Source organism: Apteryx rowi, unplaced genomic scaffold (genome assembly GCF_003343035.1).
Source record: "Apteryx rowi isolate R43461 unplaced genomic scaffold, aptRow1 scaffold_712, whole genome shotgun sequence".
In the NCBI taxonomy this organism is placed as follows: domain Eukaryota; kingdom Metazoa; phylum Chordata; class Aves; order Apterygiformes; family Apterygidae; genus Apteryx; species Apteryx rowi.
This window is the reverse complement of record NW_020450997.1, coordinates 242,461-262,885: the sequence shown is the minus strand read 5'-3', so window position 1 is coordinate 262,885 and position 20,425 is coordinate 242,461. Positions and strand designations below refer to the sequence as shown.

Sequence of the window (20,425 nt, the reverse complement as noted above, 5' to 3'; positions counted from 1 at the left end):
TTTTTGGGTGCGATGCGGTCCTCGGAACAACACCGGCCCTGGGAGGGACGGGACTACTTTCAGGCGCGGAGCGGCGGCAGGACAAAGGGCCCGCCGCCGCTCTGCGGCTCCTCCTCCGCCCTCAGGTGACGGTGGGCGCCGTGAGGATGCCAGGCCCTGAGCTCAGCCCGTGGACCCGCCGCGACGCAGGTCAGGCCAGGCCAAGCCAGGTTGTGGGGCTGGACCAGGCCGGGCTAGCGCGACGCCTCTGGGCGGCGGGGCGAGCGGGGCCGCACCTGGCGGCTCCTGCGGCCCAAATGGCGGCGCGGCCCGCTGGCATGGAGGGAAGCAGCCGCGGCGGTGCCTCCGGCTTGGGGTGCCCGGTCCTGTCCCTGAGCTCCCCCAGGCCTGCCCCGCAGGCGCGGGTTAGAGGCACCCCGCACCGGGAAGCGGGCCGAGCAGCATCATGTTAAAGTATCAGGGGGAAAAAAACCCTAAGCGGTATTGTAAAATTAAGTTGCAATGGATGCCCCCCTGCCTGGGCATTCAGGAGTGATAACCTTGATCTTGCCCGCAGCAGCGCTTCGGATGTATTCCTTTATCAGTAGGACTTTGCTGCTTAACTGATGTTGTGGCACGTGATTTATTTCGCAGCACTTTTGAGGGGTTGTTCAGGTTCTCTTCCCCCCCCCCACTAAGCCAAATGTCATAAACTATTGATTTGAATAGTAGTTACAAACAGAGCAAATGAACACCAAAGAGTAGCTGATGTGCCATGCTTAGGCATAATTTTTCACAAACTGTATCTGTTTGAACACACCTTTTTCTTTGTGAAAAAAATAAAAGTTTATGATTTTCTAATACGCCCTTACTAAAAAAAAGCTTCCCTCCTTACCTATTTTGTTCTTTCCTCCTAAGCAATACAAATTTCAACTTTCTTGCGTTTCTTCCAGTTTACAAACTCTATATGAGGATTTCTACAAGGACTGCTAAATCTAAAAGTATATATGCCACGCTCTCTCTCCCTCACAGAATATGACAGCTGTTCAGTAGCGTGAAGCTATGAGGCAGAACAACTTGAAGCAAAATTTGAGATCCTTACATTCGAAGTCCTGTATTATTTTTAGAGTTATTGGAAACTTATGGAAACATTTAACTTTTAATTTCATATCTGTTGAACATATTTTTTCATAGTTTTTTTTCTGATTACAGTAGGAGGTAACATCTGGGTCAGATTAAAGGTCCAGGCATTGTAGATTGACTCTAGTATCAGGCTATAGCTCATGGAGTCGTGATAATACCTGAACGTCTGAACTTTTACTGGAAAAGAATAACAGTTAAAACTATATACAAAAAGAAGTATATTTCCAACCTTGAAGGTTGCAAAAAAAGATCTTGAAAGTGTAAACAATGCAACTCATGAGCAATACCTGCCTGAGGCCACGTCTGCGTTACAAAATGTCCTTGACTCTGCTAGGTGAAATAGCCTCCCCCTGTTACTGCAGTGTCAGCTGGGAGGATGAGCAAACTCGAACAAGAGCCACATAGATGGTCAAGGGTAAAGACTTCCCATGCAAAAATGCATCCAGACAGTAGATAACCCTCATCTTACCCTTGTTGTCACAACTAGATGTTGCAGAAACAGGCAGAGGGAGCACAGTGTTCTGCTTGCTCTGTTTAGTTGGAATCAGATAAAAAAAGAAGATTGGGTGATTTTTTTTAACTTACACTATGTAGTCATAATGTTGCTCATACAACACATTCCTCTACATGCTATTCCCTCTAGCATCTTATCTATTTTTGCTGGAAACATTCTGGTGTCTTGACTATCTCCCTTGGGAGTCTGGTCCCCCGCCTGTTTGCTGTCACTGTTAAAGACATCTTCCCTGCTGTCCAAGCTGACTGGTTTTATTTTTAGTGTTAGAACTTTATATGCTCCCACCCCTCCCATACATGCATTTCACCATTTTGCTATAATTCAAGCCCTTTCCTTTCCTGATAGTCATTTAATGATAGTCCATTCCTCTACGTTATTAATGATTATTGGCTTCCCCTACCGCAGCCTATCCCCTACTTCCCACAGCCTTTGTAGAGTCAAATGCTTCCACCTCTATTCAAGCATAGGTAGCCTTCTTAGAACCTGTTTTCCCATCTATATTTAGGATTGAAGACCAAGTCTATATAGTAACTGTTACTCAGCTTTACTTCTAATTCATACACACAAAATAAACTCCAGTGTAGATGTTTTTACAAAGTAAGATAGGCGGCAAGATTACCTCATACAGACAAGCCCCTAACAGATGAGCTTTCTCAAAGATATTTATTATGTTCCTTTATTTGGGCTTGAAGTCAGAATAAAGCAAGTGGGAATGGAGAGGGAATGTCTGCTTTATTTTAGAAAGAGTTTCCTCTTGTTGATTAATATTATTTTCATTACCCTTAGAAATACAAATCGTGGTTTGCCAGTTCAAATCCAGTCAGAGGCTTCAACAGCTAGGAAATCTGCGCAGGCATCCCTTACCTCACGACTTTAGCAACAAAGCCTTTGAATCACCATCTAAGAAATCTACTACACAGGCATACCCTTACCTCCAGCCTCAGAGAGTGATTCAATGATACAAGATCTTTTGCAGGGATTTTTTATACTCAGATTAGTTCCCTGGCTAGGTTTCTAGTGCAGCCTGACAAGCAGTTGTGTCAGTGCACAGGAGAGCAAGGAATGGCAGATGGAGCTCCTTCAACCAGCAGTGACTGCCCAAATCAACGCATCTTTGAACTATGCCCTTGAGTTCCAGTGAAGGCAATGGGATTTTGTAGGACTGGGACTCAAGTCCCTAATGAGGAAGAGCTGTTGGTAAAAGATGGCTGCTTAGCAAATGAATCTGTGGTGGCCCACATCACAGAAACCACTATCATAATTAGCTCCCTCACTGAATATCTGAACAAGAATTAATGGGCATGGCGTGGTGAAATCCTGGTCCTGCTGAAGTCCATGGCAAAACTCTCACCAACTTCAAAAGGGCCAAGATTTCATACTGAAACTCTAGCTCAAGTACTCTCTTGCCCCCAGTAGGAAAGTCTGGAGCACTGTAGTTGAGGAAATGGGACATGACATAGTGATGACTTCACCAGTGATGTCTGTGTTACAACAATTTAGCAGATAAACAGGACACCCTAACTTCCAGCATCATCACCTTGCCACTTGGCCTAGGTCATACAGTTGCTATTTATAAACAAAAATCTTTCCTCCAACACTTCCCCAAAACATGGTCAGCTCTAAGTAACTTAAGCATCATTTAATGCTAAAGACACCTGACAAGGTTTCTCCTGCTCCAAGAGTGCAACAGGCTTACCAGAGTGTTCCCACTTTAAGGAACAGAGTATCAGATCATTTACTCCTTCTTAAAGTTCAGTCATAAGCAGATATATTTTGTCCCTCACTTTTACTCTCATACCGTATGAAACACACTTTTTTAACAGGAGATGGGTAGCTTACCAACATATTTCCTTGGCCTGATAGTCATTTCTGTGTTCCAGAAGTTTTCTCCAGGCCATGAGACCTCATTTGTCTTTGCATTCATCTGCAGGATTCTCAAGAGCCTGTCAATGCACAGCAAAAACTATCACTCCCACAGTTTCTGTGGCAATTTTCCCACCAAACATCCCATGAAGTTCGCTTTTATCACATATAGTTGCCTCTTCTCCTTGCTCTTCACTACTATCTTGTTTTTCCCCTGTAAGTATAATATCCATTCTTTCTTTCCTATCTCCCTTACCAGAAGATGTTGCTTGGTGCTCACGGTGAGATCTGAGCATTTCTTTGTGGCTAAAAAATTCCTTACAACAAAAACTTCACAGAGGAGAAGCTGCTTGAGCCTGGCAGACCATACAGGCAAGCTATTCCCACCGGAGCCCAGTGATATCCCCAGGGGGAAATGGGAAATAGATGACCCCAAAGGCTTGCTCATTTTCTTTACTCTTTTGGGGGAATGTTTGGACTGGTGCTGATGGTGAATCCAAGGTCAGGCCGTTTACCTTCTACTTCTTTTCTCCTCTTCCATCTCCCAGTGAGCTGAAAACAGCAGTGCCTCAGGATATGCTTCTTTAGCTGTAGCGTTTTCAGTGTGAACTATGCAGGATTCTGACTTTAATTTGGCACTGCCCACCAGACCACAGGGCAAGCCCAATACTTTCCTTATGAATATTTAGCCATGGCTACATTTCAAAGCCAAATTATAAAAACGTCATCTGAGAAAGTTACAGTTCTAAAATTTGTGAAGTATTTTAATGCTAGGTTGATACAGCTAAAACATCCTTTTAAAAGAGATCGCATTTCAGGCTGACAGGCACCAAAACACTATTTTGTTTTAGTTTGCTAAAATTTTCAAAAACAGTCAGCATCTGGGCTCTGTTAACCATAACGTGCGTGCATTTTAAGCACCAACAATTTAAAAATACTTCCTTTTCAGAACCCTTTCATGGAGTTCAGCATTTTGCAATATGCATCCATAATATTTACCAATTATGCTTTGCACTGTAGCCTTTGAAGTTTAAAAGTTAGTTACTGGTAAAGCATTGTGCATCTCTTCACACTCTTTTAGTCGCAGGGATTAATGACTAGAATTTATGCCTATGGTCCAGAAAGGTAAGTCATTGTGTCACAGTAATTAGCAATCACATAGCATCTTTCATGCAGCACTTTTCAAACTTTATGTAACGTACACGTTGCAATACACCATCTATACATGGGAAAGAACTCATTTGCAACTTGAAATGGCCACTTCTGGGCTAACGTGCAATACTACAGCAGTACATGGGAACATTTGCATTTTGGACAAGAGGATCATCCCCCTCCAGTTTAAACTCTAGGGAGAAGATACAAAAACTCAGCCTGCAGTTCACTAAGAAAATAGCTATGGATCATCAAGCGTGATCCCTCTTTGGGGCTTTGTTTCTCTTACCTGTTAGATAAGTTCTCACAATATGCTAGAAAAACATAATGAGTTACTATTGCACTTCTTTTTCAGAGGAGAGAAGAGTGCCCTCTAATGGTTAACCTTTAGGTTTAATGGCGTCAAGAAGCCCTTCTATGTTTAAGAGATTTATATGGTAAGGTCACAAAAATGCAAGATGTTGGACCAGTTCATATTTTCAAGCAAAACCAAAATCTTTTTTTAACCCTTTTAATTTCTTCATAGGTAGCAAATAAAAATAAGAATGAAGATACATTCTTAGTAAGGTTTTCATTATGTTAACATTAGCAGGGATTTGTCAGTGAAAAAACACCTTGGACTATTCAGAACTATTACCTATACTCTGTTCTATAGGTTTTATGTTTTACTGTGGGAAGCATGTTTCAAGCCCTGGAAGAGCAACATGTAGGACACATATATGTCCTCAGTTTAATTCAGAATCATAAAAATGCTTAAAATAAGATACCACTTCAAGTTTACTCCTGAGGGAGTAAACTCCAAGGGGAAAATCCCTACCTTTCATTTTTTGAGCTTTTTAAAATCTTAAAATCAACCACTGAAAATATTGATATTAGATGTTTTAATTAGTGCTGCTTACTTTTCAGTGGGGCATAAATAATGAAATCCCAAGATAATTGACAGCGGCAGATTCTACAATCTACCCTTTTTCACAAAAAGGCTTTGGCTTTGCCCATAATTTTACTGTAGTTAGTTGGTTTCTGATTTACTGGAATTATTTTGAGCTGTGCTTCAGCGCCACAGCCCTTGGAGGGGAAATGCAGTGCTGTATTTTCTGCTCTGCCCCACTATCAGCTGGCAGCAGCACTAAGCACCAGGTATGTGACTCCACACAAGCTATTGAGATGCAGGCACAGGGCAGCAAAAAGCTCCACACAAATTCACCCTTGGCACTAGCTAAAATATCTCCCATTGATTTCATCGCCTCTTATGGCAGGAGTGAATGCAGGCCCTCAAGCTTGAGCTGGCTCTGTGTGTAATGGTTTTCACAGCTTATGGCCTGTAAGTCATTCTTTGTGTGCTGAGGAGGTGGAAGAGGCTATTATCCATGGCTGAAGTCTCATTTGCTGTTTTTCCATCTCCACTAGTTCTTTGAATAATTTCCTCACAGTGTGGACTTTGATAAAGACTCTTCAAGTACAGCTGGCAGTTAAATGTAAGTAGGTGACAAAGGCAAACAACAGAAAGATGCTCCCCACCCAATATATTTGTTACAACAGTTATGCCTGCTGTAAAGATATTCTTAAAGAGCCATCATATTCAGTTGAGTAATAAATAGATTCTATTTTCTCCTCTCAAGAAAAAAAGTGATTAGAGGGAGGGTATCCAATCCATTTCTCTTCCTTCCTTCTTCCCCCACCTCCCCAACCAAACCCAACAAGATAGTCCATGGTCACATGGATCTTTGCGTAAAAGACAGTGAGTTGTGTCTGAATAGACATGTCTCACAAAGCCCCTTCCAACACCTTTTTCAGTGTCAGGTCTTTGCAGTTAATATAACTTTTACTAATTTTTTCCTTTCTAAAGTTGTGAAAACTTTAATACCTTTAGAATGATCTGAAAAGAGCTTATGCAGAACAAAATCCCCATTTAATCTTGGCATATTAAGAGATCCTTTCTTTGAACAATACTTTTAAAATGCTATTTTCACCAAAAACTTTTTTTAATAAGTAAGGCTTCAAGAGGAGAAAGAAATGCCAGTTCAGAGCCCTATATTCATTTGTGGTTTAGGAATCTTGGCACTTTAACTGGAGGAATTAATAATGAGGGTATGTGCTTCCTATGGTACATTGTGGCAGCAGGAAACTGTGAATGCTGTATATCAAAAGGCATCCTGGCTGCGATGCTAAAAAAAGGCAATGGGAGCCAAAGACCCAAACCACTTAAGGACAGGAGAAAAAAAGTTTGAAGAGCATTCATATATACCAGTTTTTCAGTTGTTGCTCCTACTTTGTCTACTGCCCCTCGTTCTGCACTTACTATAGTTTTATTTACAATACAGCAAGGTTTGGGCAGCCGGTGTTTGCTCTCGCTTTATGTAGGTTTACTCCCCGGAGTGATTGCGGTGTACAGGCAGAACAGCTATTGCTATTGGTCTCGTTCTGTGCCCCAGCAGCTCCCCCAGTTTCCACGCAGAAAGTTTATAGTATTCAGCTATGCATCTATCAGTTCTTTTTATTGATCTGTCCATTAGAAATGTGCCATGATTTATACTTAAGTGAACACAAAACATTTGAGACTCATGGCTACGGTGTAGCTGGAGCCCTTGTCATGGCTCTTTAAAACAAACAAAGAACAAAGTCTGCTTTTTCAAAGGTATTGTTTTTCATTTCAGTAGATTCAGAAGGACCTTTTCAGGAGCAAAAAGCACTCAGTATTGTGCAGTACTGGCTCCTTGACGTATGGATCAGCCATTAATTATTTTGTTACACAGACATGATTTCATAAGAAGTAAAGTTTAGAACATTACAATCTAAGTTTAAAATACTGTTCACTTTTAAACAGGAAGATCTGAAAACAAAAGCAAAACAAAACCCCACAAATTTAAGGGCAAATTCCCCTTTTCACTCCCTGTGTAAAACCTTCAACCTTGAGCAACATTGGGTAGACAATGGGAAGGCTGCACAGAAAAAGAAGGTAGAAGATAGACACTGAATTGTCACAAATGATGACAGTAGGGTAAAATTTGGAGTTAAGCTGAGTTAAAGATTTAAACAAAATTTGTAGCATTTTAGGTCAAAAACCACACGAGAAATATGCAAAATCATTCCTGAGGAGATCTATCTTGTTTTAGCTGGTCCATAATGAGACCTGCAATGAAGGGGATATCTAACTGGGGTATAATCAACATTCAATCAAGTGAAAATTAACTAAATTGAAAAAACATCATGTTCAGTGACAAAGTTATAAACTTTACCCTAAAACCAAAACTCCTCTTTTTAATTCACCTTTCAGGCCCAGGTTCTTTCTATAATCTCAGCTGGGCCATAGGTGTCAGCACACAGCCCAACAGACACAAGAAGTGTCTCATGTGGGGACAATTAACACTGATGCATGGTAACTTGCTGTTGTGCAGGGTTTTGGCCCCCAACTGCTGCATTGACTCCCTTTAATTCAGTCTGGATTGCTGCCCAGGATAACCTTTGTTTGTGCTCCAAACTCGTGGTGTTTACAAAGCTGGGAGATACTCCAGACATGAGGAGGCGGGCTGCGCTGGGACTGCATGTGGGCTGCATGCAGTTCAGTGGTGGCTCTTTGGCTATTGTGCACACTGAGTTCCTGAAAATCACTTTAGCTAGCAATTAATGGGGTCCCCACTGACTGATTTGCTGTTACCAGTGATACCAATTTTCAGCAGCTGCAAGGAACTAAAACATCAAGGCACTTGAATTACCCTTGAGATGGAGTCTCCAACACATGTCTGGAGAAGCTTGCACTCTTTGCTAGACAAAACACATGGATAGACTTCAGTGGTCAGGCCTGTCACTTCTCAAAATGTGCTATCCTTTACAGCATTCATTTGAATGGGGTATGCTGTCTTTTTATGTATTTGTCTGTGTAGGAAAGCCACATGTGTATCTTGTTTAGTAACAAGCAGCATAGTGCAAGCTGTTCTCACTTGTTTAAAACTCTACCTCACAAACAAATTATTTTTGGCCTTTCTGAAACAGAGTGCTCAGTAAGGGCAACATATAGCATGTGCCAAATCTGGATTCTTTCCAGAAATAGTGACTGAGTTATCACATGATGGAAAAACATTTGAACTCCTTATTTCATGCCCCGAAACAAAACAAGGAAAACATTGTCATAGTTAAATAATCAGAAGCAGCTGGGAAAATTGTCCTCAGATTCTTTCATAAATTTTACCTCTGGGCTGAGAAGTCATGTCATCCTATAAGGCAATTGTTTTTGAAAGTTATGAGCCACTAAGTGGGAGGACTTGACTTACAGCTATAAACTATGTGCACAGGGACCTCCCACTGACATATATGGGAGCTGCATGCACAAAGCCAGCAGCACGTGGCCACTGAAATAAAGGCATCATCTCATTCATAAGTTACTTGGGCTACACAAGAGAATTTCAGTAGGGTCAGTGGAAGTTGGATTTAGGGGTAGGGAAAAAAGGCTCCTTCATACAAGCAAACAAGAAAGCTTACTCAGAAACTCCACTAAACAGCAGGCTCCTTTCAGACAGGTTTGAAGGTGCACGTAGCCATCCTGACAATCCTAGCATTTTTGAGAAGCACCTTTGTGGTCTCCATGAGGACTACAAATGAGAAAATATTTCAAAACATGCCTATGGCTCAACCAGTCTAACCTATAACAGCTTAAAGTTGTTCTGGATGTTAATTGCTTGTTAAATTCCTTAGAGAAAATACAGAGTGCATAGACTACCTGGTAACTTTAACAGGGTCTTTCTTCTGTTATCGGTATGATGGAATTTTCGATGTTTTTTTAGAAGCAAAACAAAAAGTAGAGATGAGAACATCTTCCCAGACACTGAATATCCAATCCACTTTTGCCACTGAAGACAATGACATTTTGTAGGTAGGAAGGAGAGAAGAAACAGAGCAGAAGAGTTAATGCACAGTCCTCAGATGGTTTTTCATGAAGTGACCCAATATAACACACAGACAACAGCGATCCAGCATAGTTATACTGAAACTGAAAAATACATTCATTCATTGCTTATAAGCTCTCAGTCAAGCATAAAGAGGAAAAAGAACAGCAGTTTTATGGTTTGCCCTTCAATATTCTGAAGAACTGCAGGGGCCTAGGAGGAAAAGCAAGTCTAAAATGTGAGATTAAGAGTGAGTGTAGACTTCTTAAAGATGAAGAAAAATGTTCAATATACCCCAACAGTTCAGGAGACCTATCCATCAGGAGGCTGGTAAAGCATCTGTGAGCAGCATGTACATTCCTCAAGAGAAGTGCAAGACTTTTGAATGATGAGGGGCTGCTGCTATCCCATAACTATCTATGAACAGGGAGGTATAGAGGTATATTATCTACATGAGAGAAGGAGTAATGCTGGGAAGCGCCCAGCAGTGTAGCCAGGCTGCTTTCAGGAGTATGATGGAGCACAAAGTCTAGCTCATCTCTATGAAGGGGCACCATATGATAAATGCTGAATGTTGTAATGGCACTATAAACTCCATGCTTTACCAGCAAAGTGTGGGATGGAGGGCAAAATCCAAAATGTAATGGTGTCATCAGATTCAAATCCACTCACGTGGTTTTGTAGGAGGAAGAAAAAGAAAATTGAGTTTTGAAACTCTCTTCCCATGTAATTCTTTTCTCTTTTTTTTGGCTGGTTCGTTGGTTGGTAATTTACTTGGCAAGAATCCTGAGTATAAGGATTTCCTGGTCCTACAGCAATTCCAATAAACTGAAGCACTAGTTGAAGAGAATATGCAATAGTGAGTTTGCTGCCCTTTGAGGTAGGGGCTATGTGCTCTTCCCTCACTCACCTCAAGTAGAGCTGCAATTTAGTTTTTTTATTTCTTTATGATTGTTCGTGTTGGTTATCGTAAAATGTGGGCTTTCTATTTGCCTTACTGTACAGCACCACAAAACAGTTTTGTTCATGACAGTCTATATAACTTTGTATTTTACATATCTGTTGTTTGCTCAGCACAATAAAACAACAACATGAAACAAGCAGCTACAGCATTTATTACACTCTTCAGGTGATTAAATTCAATCAGCTTTTGGCCTTGTGCCATAACACAACTGGAAAGGGTTAGAAAGAGCTGCCCCAAGTGCATGGGCTGTCATCATACCACAACGGTTGATGATCAAGTTACATGATTTGGGTTTTATTTTTAGATCATAAATAAGACACTTGTATTTACTCTGAGGGTGGGAAGGTTGTACCTTATTTTCTCCTTATTACAAACAGATCTATTCAGTTCCTGAACTATCCACAAAAGTTTGTTGCTGCTTGTTCACTTCATATCAGGGAGTGTGGGGCACATTTGAAACCAAAGGAGCAAGCAATGGAAAACAGAAGAGTGCACGGAAATTTTACATAAGCAGTGTTGAAAAGCATAACATAAACTTGATGGATATTTTGCAGTTACTCCATTTCACTCCTTTACTCTTTCATACTGCAAGAGCATTATCCAGACAAATAAATAAGCTCCAAAGTGCATACGCTTTGTATCACTGTTTAAAGAATGGTTATCGGAAATCTCTTTCTCCTGCTTTGTTAACTGACAATGCCAATATGTGACTAGTAATGCAACCTGATTTAACGTTATTAATATACAGAAGATAATACTTTCAATGTTTTGCTTTTTTCTACAGTGGTTCACTACCACTATGTGATATAGTAAGTAGCTTAAAAAGTGTGCGTATATAATCCTGCACCAAGGACAGGACAGCTTTCTTATAAAATATTTTCGCAGTGAAATAGCTGTTGATAGGAAAGTTAAAAACTGAGCTAGCTAAAATATTTTTAAATTGACATCCTCAAACTTCTCGATTCTATTTAATAAACTGTTGTTGCTCTCTAGCGATCAAACATAGTTTCTAAATTCCCCTGCAGAATGACCCAGGCAAGTCACCTAACTCCCCATATGCTCTTAATCCAACAACTGGATGGCAAAAAACAGGTAAGTGTTTCAGTACACCTGCCTAGTATCTGCTTTTCTTTGCTCCAGCATAAAAAAGGATTAATGTAAGAACATTTAAAATCGTTTCTTTCACTCCAAAATTGTGAAAGGCCAAGCAACTCAGCTTCCTCACCAAATCAGTGGTGGCACACATGCAGCTAACTGCTATACTCCTGCCATTCACAGTGCTGGATAGGTTTGCTGTCCAGGTTGGAGGGAAATGTTTCTAATTACATTGGCCAAATACATGCTGAATGTTGTGAATGACCCTGTGAAATGTCTGCCAACCTTCTCTTGAATGTATCTCTACTGTGCTTACTGTATCAATTAATACCATCTCTCCCTCCAAAAAATCTGTTACTACAGTAGAAATAAGCGATAAGGATTCAGGAGTTGTTCCCAACACCTCTCCTGTAATGAGCTGCTCTGCTGGCACAGGCAATGTAGAAGGCTTCTCGCTAAGTTGTCTTTCTTTTTAAAGAAAAACAGTCAACCTCAGATCTGCACCTACAGTTTTACAGCCCACAACAGGGCCTAATACTTACCATTTTATTATCTCATTTCCCCCAAATGTTCTCCGCCCTCCTTGCATTCCCTGACTAGAGACTCATGAAATAGTTATTAAAAAAAAAAAGAAAAGAAAAAGAAACTGAGGTTAAACAAAGTGCATTGAACTTGAGATACTTTTCTTTGTTATTTTGTTCACTTTTAAGACATTATCCAGAATGGTTTTCATTTAAGCATTGTCAGACTTAAGCAATGTAGAAGACCAGCTGTTTATGTATCTATAAAGCAATTTGCAGCCCACATATAGTAAGAATTCAACTTCTTGACATAAGAAACAATGACTTTTCTTTGATCTTTGAATAATGGAATTTTCAGAGAATTTTCTGCATGAAGTTATTGTTGGAGCTCTCAGAAAACCTGCCTTGAGGCCATTTTTGGATCACACCTGCTTCCCACTGCACTAAACTTGACAGATCTAAGAACCTCTTGGATGTGAGTCACTCTTCATATTTTGTAATAGCACTATTTCCTTGTATTCAGGAGGCACCCTTCCTTCTCTGTCCTCAGGTTTGCCAGTGATTATGCTGCCTGCCACACAGATACTTTGATAGCTAGTCTTTCACTCTGCAAACAGGCTTAGACTGGGTGGTGGTGGGGAAAAATGTGAATAATGTGGAACTGGGAGTTGTATGGCAAGCGTTAGATGCCTACTCACACCCTCATTCATCTCCTGTTCCAGAGATGGGGAAACTCGTAGCAGGTTTGATTGTTACTAGCCATATGAAGATGACCCTAGAAGTGAAAAAGATGCGCTTTGAGAGCAGGGAGAGTTCTGGTGTTCGGGAGGGACAGCAAGTCCAGCACTGAGGTGAACAACTCTTCAAAAGCCTGCTGAGGGAAGTAGGACAATGCAGAAGTTGAAGATATGCAGGCTCGTTCATCTATTGCTGTTGGAAACTTCTCTGAGGTTGGCAGCCTTGTGCACAGGTTGCCTTTCAAACTTGCTACCCTTCAGTCCTTCCAGATGTTAGGGAACTGGAGACCACACCTATTCTGTGTCTTCTGCCAAAGATAAAGCTGTTGTCTTTGCTAAGTCCCCCTCACAAGTTTCTGCCTGTTCTAAGAGTAGGTGGTGGGTCTCACCTGCTATGGATTTAGGGAGATGAGAACCGATTGTCTTTCATGCAGGTGCCAAGTCACCTGGGCAGGCCTTTGCCACAGTAGAGCTTGATTGCAGCTTGCTTGACTTTGATATGATAAAAACTTCTCTGACACATGCTAGAAAAAATCAGTGTGTTAGCAGGTGACAATCTCTTTGGAAAGGGCAAACTCAGACTTGTGGCATGTGATTTTAAGGATAGATATGACAAAGGCATGATGTATGCAGGCAAAAGCATTAAATATAAACATCAATTAACTTCACATAACTAGGGAGAGTTAAGCAATGTATGGTATGTAGAGTGCAATTTTTACTGTTTGAACCTAAAATCATTTAGATGCAAAACTCTACTACCAAGTACTCCTTGAAGGCTATAGATATAGTAAATAGTGTTGCCAGAATACTGTGAAATAGTAGGGTATTTGGGGGCAAAACAGCACTGAAAATGCTCATGTGCTGCACAAGTGCTCAATGTTAGATGTACTTCTGTTCCACTAATCTTGTCACAGAGTACAGATTAAGCTCTTCAGATGATTTTTCTCCTTAAAATAAAGAACTTTTTAGCTTACCTTGGATTTGAGTGTTTATTTTTAAGATTTAGTAACACACCAAACGTTATACATTACAGCTCAGTGTAGAAGTAGCAGTTCTCTTTCCCACCAAAATCATCTGCTGCTTTCCCATTTGTGGCCAAAACAGAATACATCCTCTTCTAAGATTTCAGCATCTACTGCTCGGTTTCAGAGCAGACCTCTCAGCAATGACCACGTTTGCTCCTAACCGACCATTTCCCTCTCCCTTCCCATCACACATCTGCATACATTCCATTGATCAAGTAATCCAGCCTTGTATAATGTCTCTTCTGAAGCGATTCATGGACTTTCTTCCCTGTCAGTGCAATAACTAATAACAAGAATATCACCCCAAAAAGTAAAGCTGCTACAAGGCTGCTTTTTTCTCCTAGCTGAATGACGTCCTCCCGCCTCAGAAGGCCCTCCAGAAAGTAGCTTTCTGAATCAGATGGCTCATAACCCTGATGGTTGCTTTGGAAAGCTGTGGGGGACTCATTACTAGACAGAATGAAATCTGAAGAAGAGAGGAGGGTGACATGGTTGGTGTCACTGGAGGAGACAGTTGCTGGTGTCCAAGGGGTGGCTGGCCTTCTCCACCTCGGCTCAGTGCTGCCATTTGTGGTCACCCATTTGGCTGTAATGGTAGAAGCAGAAGTTTGGGGGCTGGAAAGAAGAACATGAGTAGCAGCAATGCTGGCAGCTGGGCTGCCAGGTTCAGCTCTAGGCAGAAAGGTCACTGTGGTGGTGGTGAGGGCACCGGGTTTAGCAGCAGCAGTTGGCAGAGAGCTCATACTGGATTGCAGCCTGGTGATACTCGTAGGCAGAGGAGCAGCAGTGGTATTGCTGGGTTCAGGGACACTGGACTGAGTCGTGGGGAGTGAAGTGGAGGAATTTCCAGTTTGAACAGTGAAAGATGCCTTTGTAGGCAGCAGATTATTTACTTTCTGCTGTGGGGTGGAGTCTAAGCTCTCAGGATGTTTTGCCCCTTGTATTTTAGGCGAATCTGTACGAAATTCACTACTGGCTACATGCTTGGCCACGTGGTTCGGGAGTTCAGCTGCTGGATGAAAGTCAGATTGTTGCAAAGCAGTGGTATGATTCAGATGGCTCATTGGACTGCGAGAAATAAAGGCTCCAGCACCTGAAGACAAAGAGTATCCATTTTTGAAGGATATATCCTCCAGAGCATGGATGTCTAGAAACAGAAAGGAAATACTGGTATTTAATTATTCAATCTATTTTTGACTACCACAGGCTTACTCTGATCATTTTTATTTCTTAGTAAAAGAGATATAAAAGGAGTCCAGAAAGTAATGGCTGATCAACCTGAGGCATCGAGATCGTCCTTTCTTTTAAAATATGCAGAGTGACTTTTAAATTGTGTGTGTGTCACAAGACCTCTCAGCTTCAAACCTGGGCACATCAGACCCTGACTGCAGCTTCATACATAATTCACCCATGCAGAGCCATCATCCAAATTTGGTTGAGTTTTATGTAATATGAGTATATTGCATGCATGTAAGTGTTTATTCAGAGGTGAAAAGCAGAGTGAGTAGGCCCATTGCCTTTAATCTGTTCTCAGTCTCTGTCGATAAAGAAGTAGATATCATCAACCTCACTTTACTCATTAGACTCACATATTTCCACCAAGATCTCCATTTTGTAGGCTGGGAATTGAGCAGAGAGAGTCTAAGGGAATTACCCAAAGTCATGTGGGAAATCTGTGGCAGTCTGGGTGCCTTGATGAGAAGTCTCTTAAGCTTCAGGATCACCTGGAATAAGTATGTAAAAGTGCTTTACTCCAGTTCCATGCACGTGACTGTAACATTCTGATATTTTACTACATAGACAAGGTGTCCCTGAGACATCTATTTACAGACAAAGTAGGAACAGTTCCTAATTTCTATGGGATTACTCCTTCTCAGCTGTAACAAAATAGGCTGTATTCCTGCAACTTGTATACTACATGGCAGTGAACCAGGCCTGTACAGTTTACAAAATAAATTTCTGATCAAAGTACTTGGCCAATGGAGGATCTAAGAGTGCTAGCTGAGTGTTTTCCATACAGCAAAGTGTTTTTCCTACATGTTACATGAAACTGCTACTGAAATAATTCAAGGATTTAATGCCCTGCTTGGAGAACGCGAACAAATATTGCACAAGTTCCCAAAATGCCAGGTAAAGCCAGTGAATTCCATTTTTCCAGTATCGTGGTAAAATATGCTTTTCAAATATAAATCCAGCCATAGTCCAAAAGTTCTTGGAAAGACTGGCTCATTGGCACAGATCTTGTGTCCTTACTGTTATTGTCGAGCTGCCACAGGGAGCATTGAAAAGGTGACATGCTCTCGAGCAGTTCTGACTCTCACTCCTCTCTTTTATAGAGGCAAAGAGGTTTGTTAACTGCCATGGAATGGAAATAACAAAAAGTCTGTGATATTTTCACGGTCACTTCTTTTTCAGCTAGGAACTCTTTCATATCTAGAGGAATGGATTTATTTCAGTTTTATTATACATACAGAGAAGCCTATTTGGCCACTGTTCTAATATATCTCCAAGCCTTCTGACTCCGCCAGAAACCGAAGTGGAAAAAAAAAAAAAAGACAGTGCTTTAAACAACACAGCAACTTAACTTGAACCACAGACACCATTTTTTAATCATAAACTTCCAGCCAAGCACCAGCTTGTTAGCAAAGGAAGACCCTACATGGACTTCAACCACAAGGGCTGACTTCTAGAAAAGCCATGTTCTGATTTTAGACCATAACTTGAAATAACAAAATGCTCAGGCATTAGCTAATCAGAAACCATATGGGCAAAGGCAGCCAAACTCTGGGCTGCTCCTGCAGTGCTGAACACATTTCTGCACCAGTGAGGAAGTGGCCGGTCACTGTCACCAAGCCGGCCCCTGGCTTGTTGCTCGTTCCCTGTTCCCAGGGCACTCCCATGGACACTTTCCCCCAGCAGAAGCTGCACATTTCAATAGAAAAATCATGTAGTCCGACCAGGCAAGTCCCTTCCCTGGGGCTCAGTATCCCTATCTGTAAAACAGGCATAACAACGCTTGGAAGCTACAAGCCCCACACGGGAGTTGAGCATCGTTGTTACTCTGCAGCATTTAAATTAATTTATGTGACTGCCTGAATTAACTAACTCTACTCTGTGTTTTCAGCATGAAGCCTGGACCTTATGGTATTTGTCATCTCCCTGTTAGACTATAAGCTCCCAGATGTGCTTGCTCAGAACTGCCACGTGCGAGGCAGAGCCATGGTACTAGAACACCTCTGCTTGTTGGTGAGAAAGAGCAAGGCACTGCACAAACCACCCTTTAAAAAGACATAAAAAACATAATGGTCCTTCTAATATTCTCAAATAGTTTGTCCAATAAACTGTATTAGAAACGAAGCCTCAGGTTTTCCTTCTGAAAATAAACACCTTCTGAGCATACTTTGATGGACTCTGCCAGTCTGGCCTGGGTGACTTAGTGGGGTGGAAAAGCCAAGCTCCGCAAAAGTACACAGGCAGCAGAAACCAGAAATGCTCTGCCTTTTCCAGCAAGAGCTCTTTGCTACTAGAACCAGGAAATGCTTTACTTCACAAGTCATAGGTGGTTTCCACTGGTTAACAGGCTGCAAGAACAGTTTAAAACAAAATGTCACTACTATATGTCTTCAGTATTTTAAGTTGCTTTCTTTATTACCGATAGTTTTATTCCTCACTTTTAGTTTGGGTTTCAGTGTAACCACATGCATATTCTCATTTGGAAAAACAAAGCTTGAAAGGGTTGTCAGTACTGACACCATGTGGTAGCTACCTTTGAAAACTTATTATGGGAACATATTGTAAATAAGCTAGCATAATCTTTCCATAATTCAATGCTCACAGAAGCCAAAAAATGCAAAACGAAAAACAGATGGCATAGGCAATCAAGTTTTTAACTCAGCCATTACAGCATTTGCAGAAAAAAAGCACAATTACATTTCTTGTTTCTTTGTTTGCCTCCCCTGTATTCATCTGGGGGAGAAAGGGCTGGAGAAGAGAGTGGGTGTAATGATAATCTTACAAGTGCGCAACCCACTTGTTGCACACTGCTCTTGCCCAATTCCTGTGTGATTATGTCTGCACAAAATTATTCGGTAACATTAGGTGAATAATCTTTCTGCATACCCTTACTGTTGCTCTGTGCATAGTTCCTCTTGGAAAAGTGCACTTTTTTAGTAAAAGTTCAGCCTCTGGAAAGACAAAATTTCTGCTCTCTCAAGCAGCCACACTAACACCATCTTATGAACCCTTGGTAGGACAGTCTAATTCTCAGTTTCTTATCTGAGGAGTTTGAACAGGTCTGGTGCAAGCTGATGTTAGCCAACAAATAAGACTTACTATTCAAACTGCCACAGCACAGACAGCGAGAAATTATGGAGCGTGCAGCCCACATGCCATAAAGCTTTGAGTTTAGTCACTTTGCATCTGTACTTCAGGTTCCCTAACTGGAAACAGAAAGTCATTATTAACATAGCCAATTATTCACTAACATCACAGCGATGCTCTGAGGCTTGCCTAACATTCGCTCAGTGTTTCTCCTTGTACATGCATGGTCTTCATCAGTGTAGTTTGAACCGTTTGAATATGCAGACAGCTACAAGTTCATCATGTTTCTATTCCTTTCAGCAATACTCTTCAGCATTATGTACAGGAAATTTTCCTCAAACAGAATATATCAAAATAGAAGGAGCTGCTTCTTGTTTTAAGCAGGGGAAAACTATGAGAAGCTGTGAATCTAATGCACGGGAATTTTGTAACAGTGAGGATGTTGTTACTCCAGCTGGGAAGCTGGGCCCGTGCAGATGCTCCCTACACGCTCTCCTGTCCATCGCTCATAAGGCACAGGAAAAGCATTTTCCAATTTTTAGAGTGCTTCTTTTAAAACCTTTTCCTAAAAGTGCAACCCCCAAGCATCTGCTCGCTACTGAAAAGTCACAAGTGCAAAAGCCATCTAGTGTGGGGATCTGTGGCTTTTCCTATGATTTACCTCTAGTTATCTTGTAGCTCACAAGTCCTATTGCTGATTTCGTTGGACAGGCCTCTGCGCTAGGGCAATAAAACAGGTAGCAGTTTGGACGCGTGCTTGTCCTTCGAGCATCGAAAATCATCAAGTTACACTTTTTGTCTCCTGTAAAAAGACGATATATACCTATTTCAGCAGCAATAACTTTTATAGCATTTTGATAATAGGCTGTATTCTGTTAACTTAAAATTTTCCTGGTGTGAGTAAGAGGAAAGCAGCTTGTGCATCACACCACTACAGGAAAAGCAGCACAGGGACTGCAAAAGAATGGCCCAAAGCCAAGATACCAAGGGTCATCCCTTCCTCTTCCTGTGCAAACAGACTCGGGGAAAGAATGCGATGAGTCTAAGCCCTCATCTGCCCCTCACCAAGGGCTCACTGCAGATCCTACCACACCGGCTCCACTGTATGTAATATTTTCTGGCTTACAAATCCTGATAAATAGGAAAACCTCCTCATTATTACTTCTGGGGAGGGCAATTATTTATTCGCTTCTCCCATCACATCCCAGCAGTCTCTTGGCTCGTACCTGCTTTCTGGGTCACCCTTAACAGTCATTTCTATTTGCTGCTGTACCTCACACTGCTCTAAGGGCTTGAGGAAAAACAGCAGGCACAGAGAAGGGTAGGCACTCCCATTTCTGGCTGAAATTAAATGAAGCACAACATGCCAGTCACTTTGTGGTGTGTCTGCTAATTATGGTTTTTTCATCTTGGAGGGTGGGGTCTGAGAGATTTTAGCCCTTAAAACTGCCCCTCTGTTTCTTTACTGCAACAAACATTCAGGGGTCCGGCATTAAGATCTAATATCACTGGCTAATACGTTAAGCAAAACAGAAGAGCGGTCACAAGCAGTTGATATTCCCGGTAACCGATAAATTAATGTTTCAGTGATGAATACACAGAAGTGCCGTGTCCCTTCCCCTTGAGAAGCCACACAAGCCCGGACAAATTACAAGTGTTCCACAAGTAGTAACAGAAAACACCAAAGAGGAAAAGGTTACCTGGTAGTTTCTTTTCCAAGCAGCAAGCACATATGCAAGCGTCTGGGGTTGAAGTATAAACTGGTTCTGTACCCCTGACGCCTTTGGAGAGAGCTAAGTTTATGTTGATGATGGTATTTTCCATTTTCTCCACCGAACAGTACTGGCTTCGGGACGATGCCGCTGTCAGAGAGGCGATCACTAGCAGGTAAGCTGGACACCAGCTGCTCCCGGGAGACATGGTGGCTGGGGCTGGTGCTCGCAGGTGTCGGGCTGGCGGTTGGGCCTCGAGGAGGCGGGAGGCAACAAAGCTCGGGGGCGCTCCTTACGCTGCAGGCACCAGGCTTTCCTCGGTTGAAACAGGATTTGAGAGCGAGCTTCCTGGAACTTTTCGCATAGGAAGCACACGCTGAGAGTTTTTTTCCGCTCACCTCGGGGAAAGTTACGGAGCGGGGGCTGCGCAGAGACGCGTTTCGGGCGGCGTTTTGTCTCGCTGAAGCCCCCTCTGAGCCTTGCAGCCAAAAAGCGGCGGACAGGCTGCGCAGCGCAGCCG

At 41.9% G+C, this 20,425-nt stretch overlaps 3 protein-coding genes across 5 annotated transcripts in view; 1 reads left to right on the top strand and 2 right to left on the bottom strand.

Moving 5' to 3' along the window:
• The window catches only part of LRP6 (LDL receptor related protein 6), a 134,414-nt gene extending 122,256 nt beyond the window's left edge, over window positions 1-12,158 (bottom strand). The window contains exons 1-2 of the mRNA XM_026087297.1: window positions 9,366-12,158; window positions 3,476-3,579 (exon numbers count right to left, since the gene is read on the bottom strand). Coding sequence (XP_025943082.1) covers window positions 3,476-3,560 — 85 coding nt within the window. The 5' untranslated portion in view covers window positions 3,561-3,579; window positions 9,366-12,158. The remainder of the gene's footprint in view (window positions 1-3,475; window positions 3,580-9,365) is intronic.
• A 1,665-nt stretch (window positions 12,159-13,823) lies between these two features.
• Window positions 13,824-20,419, bottom strand: MANSC1 (MANSC domain containing 1). 3 transcript variants are annotated; one of them, XM_026087319.1, is made up of 3 exons: window positions 19,894-20,419; window positions 18,855-18,995; window positions 13,824-15,020 (listed from the first exon to the last, which is right to left on the bottom strand). In XM_026087319.1, exons 1-3 carry the CDS (start codon window positions 20,111-20,113, stop codon window positions 14,059-14,061), a joined length of 1,323 nt encoding a protein of 440 aa, XP_025943104.1. In that variant the 5' UTR covers window positions 20,114-20,419; the 3' UTR covers window positions 13,824-14,058. The 3 variants fall into 3 exon arrangements, with proteins under 3 accessions (XP_025943104.1, XP_025943105.1, XP_025943106.1); XM_026087320.1 differs by having other exon boundaries at window positions 13,824-14,966; XM_026087321.1 differs by lacking the exon at window positions 18,855-18,995.
• Window positions 20,018-20,425, top strand: part of BORCS5 (BLOC-1 related complex subunit 5) — an 84,680-nt gene continuing 84,272 nt past the window's right edge. Inside the window, exon 1 of the mRNA XM_026087326.1 lies at window positions 20,018-20,080. Coding sequence (XP_025943111.1) covers window positions 20,050-20,080 — 31 coding nt within the window. The 5' untranslated portion in view covers window positions 20,018-20,049. The remainder of the gene's footprint in view (window positions 20,081-20,425) is intronic.

Coding starts and splice junctions, on each gene's coding strand:
- MANSC1 (XM_026087319.1), bottom strand. CDS start 20,113: ATGTCTCCCGGGAGCAGCTGGTGTCCAGCTTACCTGCTAGTGATCGCC. Junction 18,996..19,893: donor CTTGGAAAAGAAACTACCAG/GTAACCTTTTCC, acceptor GTCTTTTTACAG/GAGACAAAAAGTGTAACTTG. Junction 15,021..18,854: donor GAGCTACAAGATAACTAGAG/GTAAATCATAGG, acceptor TTCTGTTTCTAG/ACATCCATGCTCTGGAGGAT.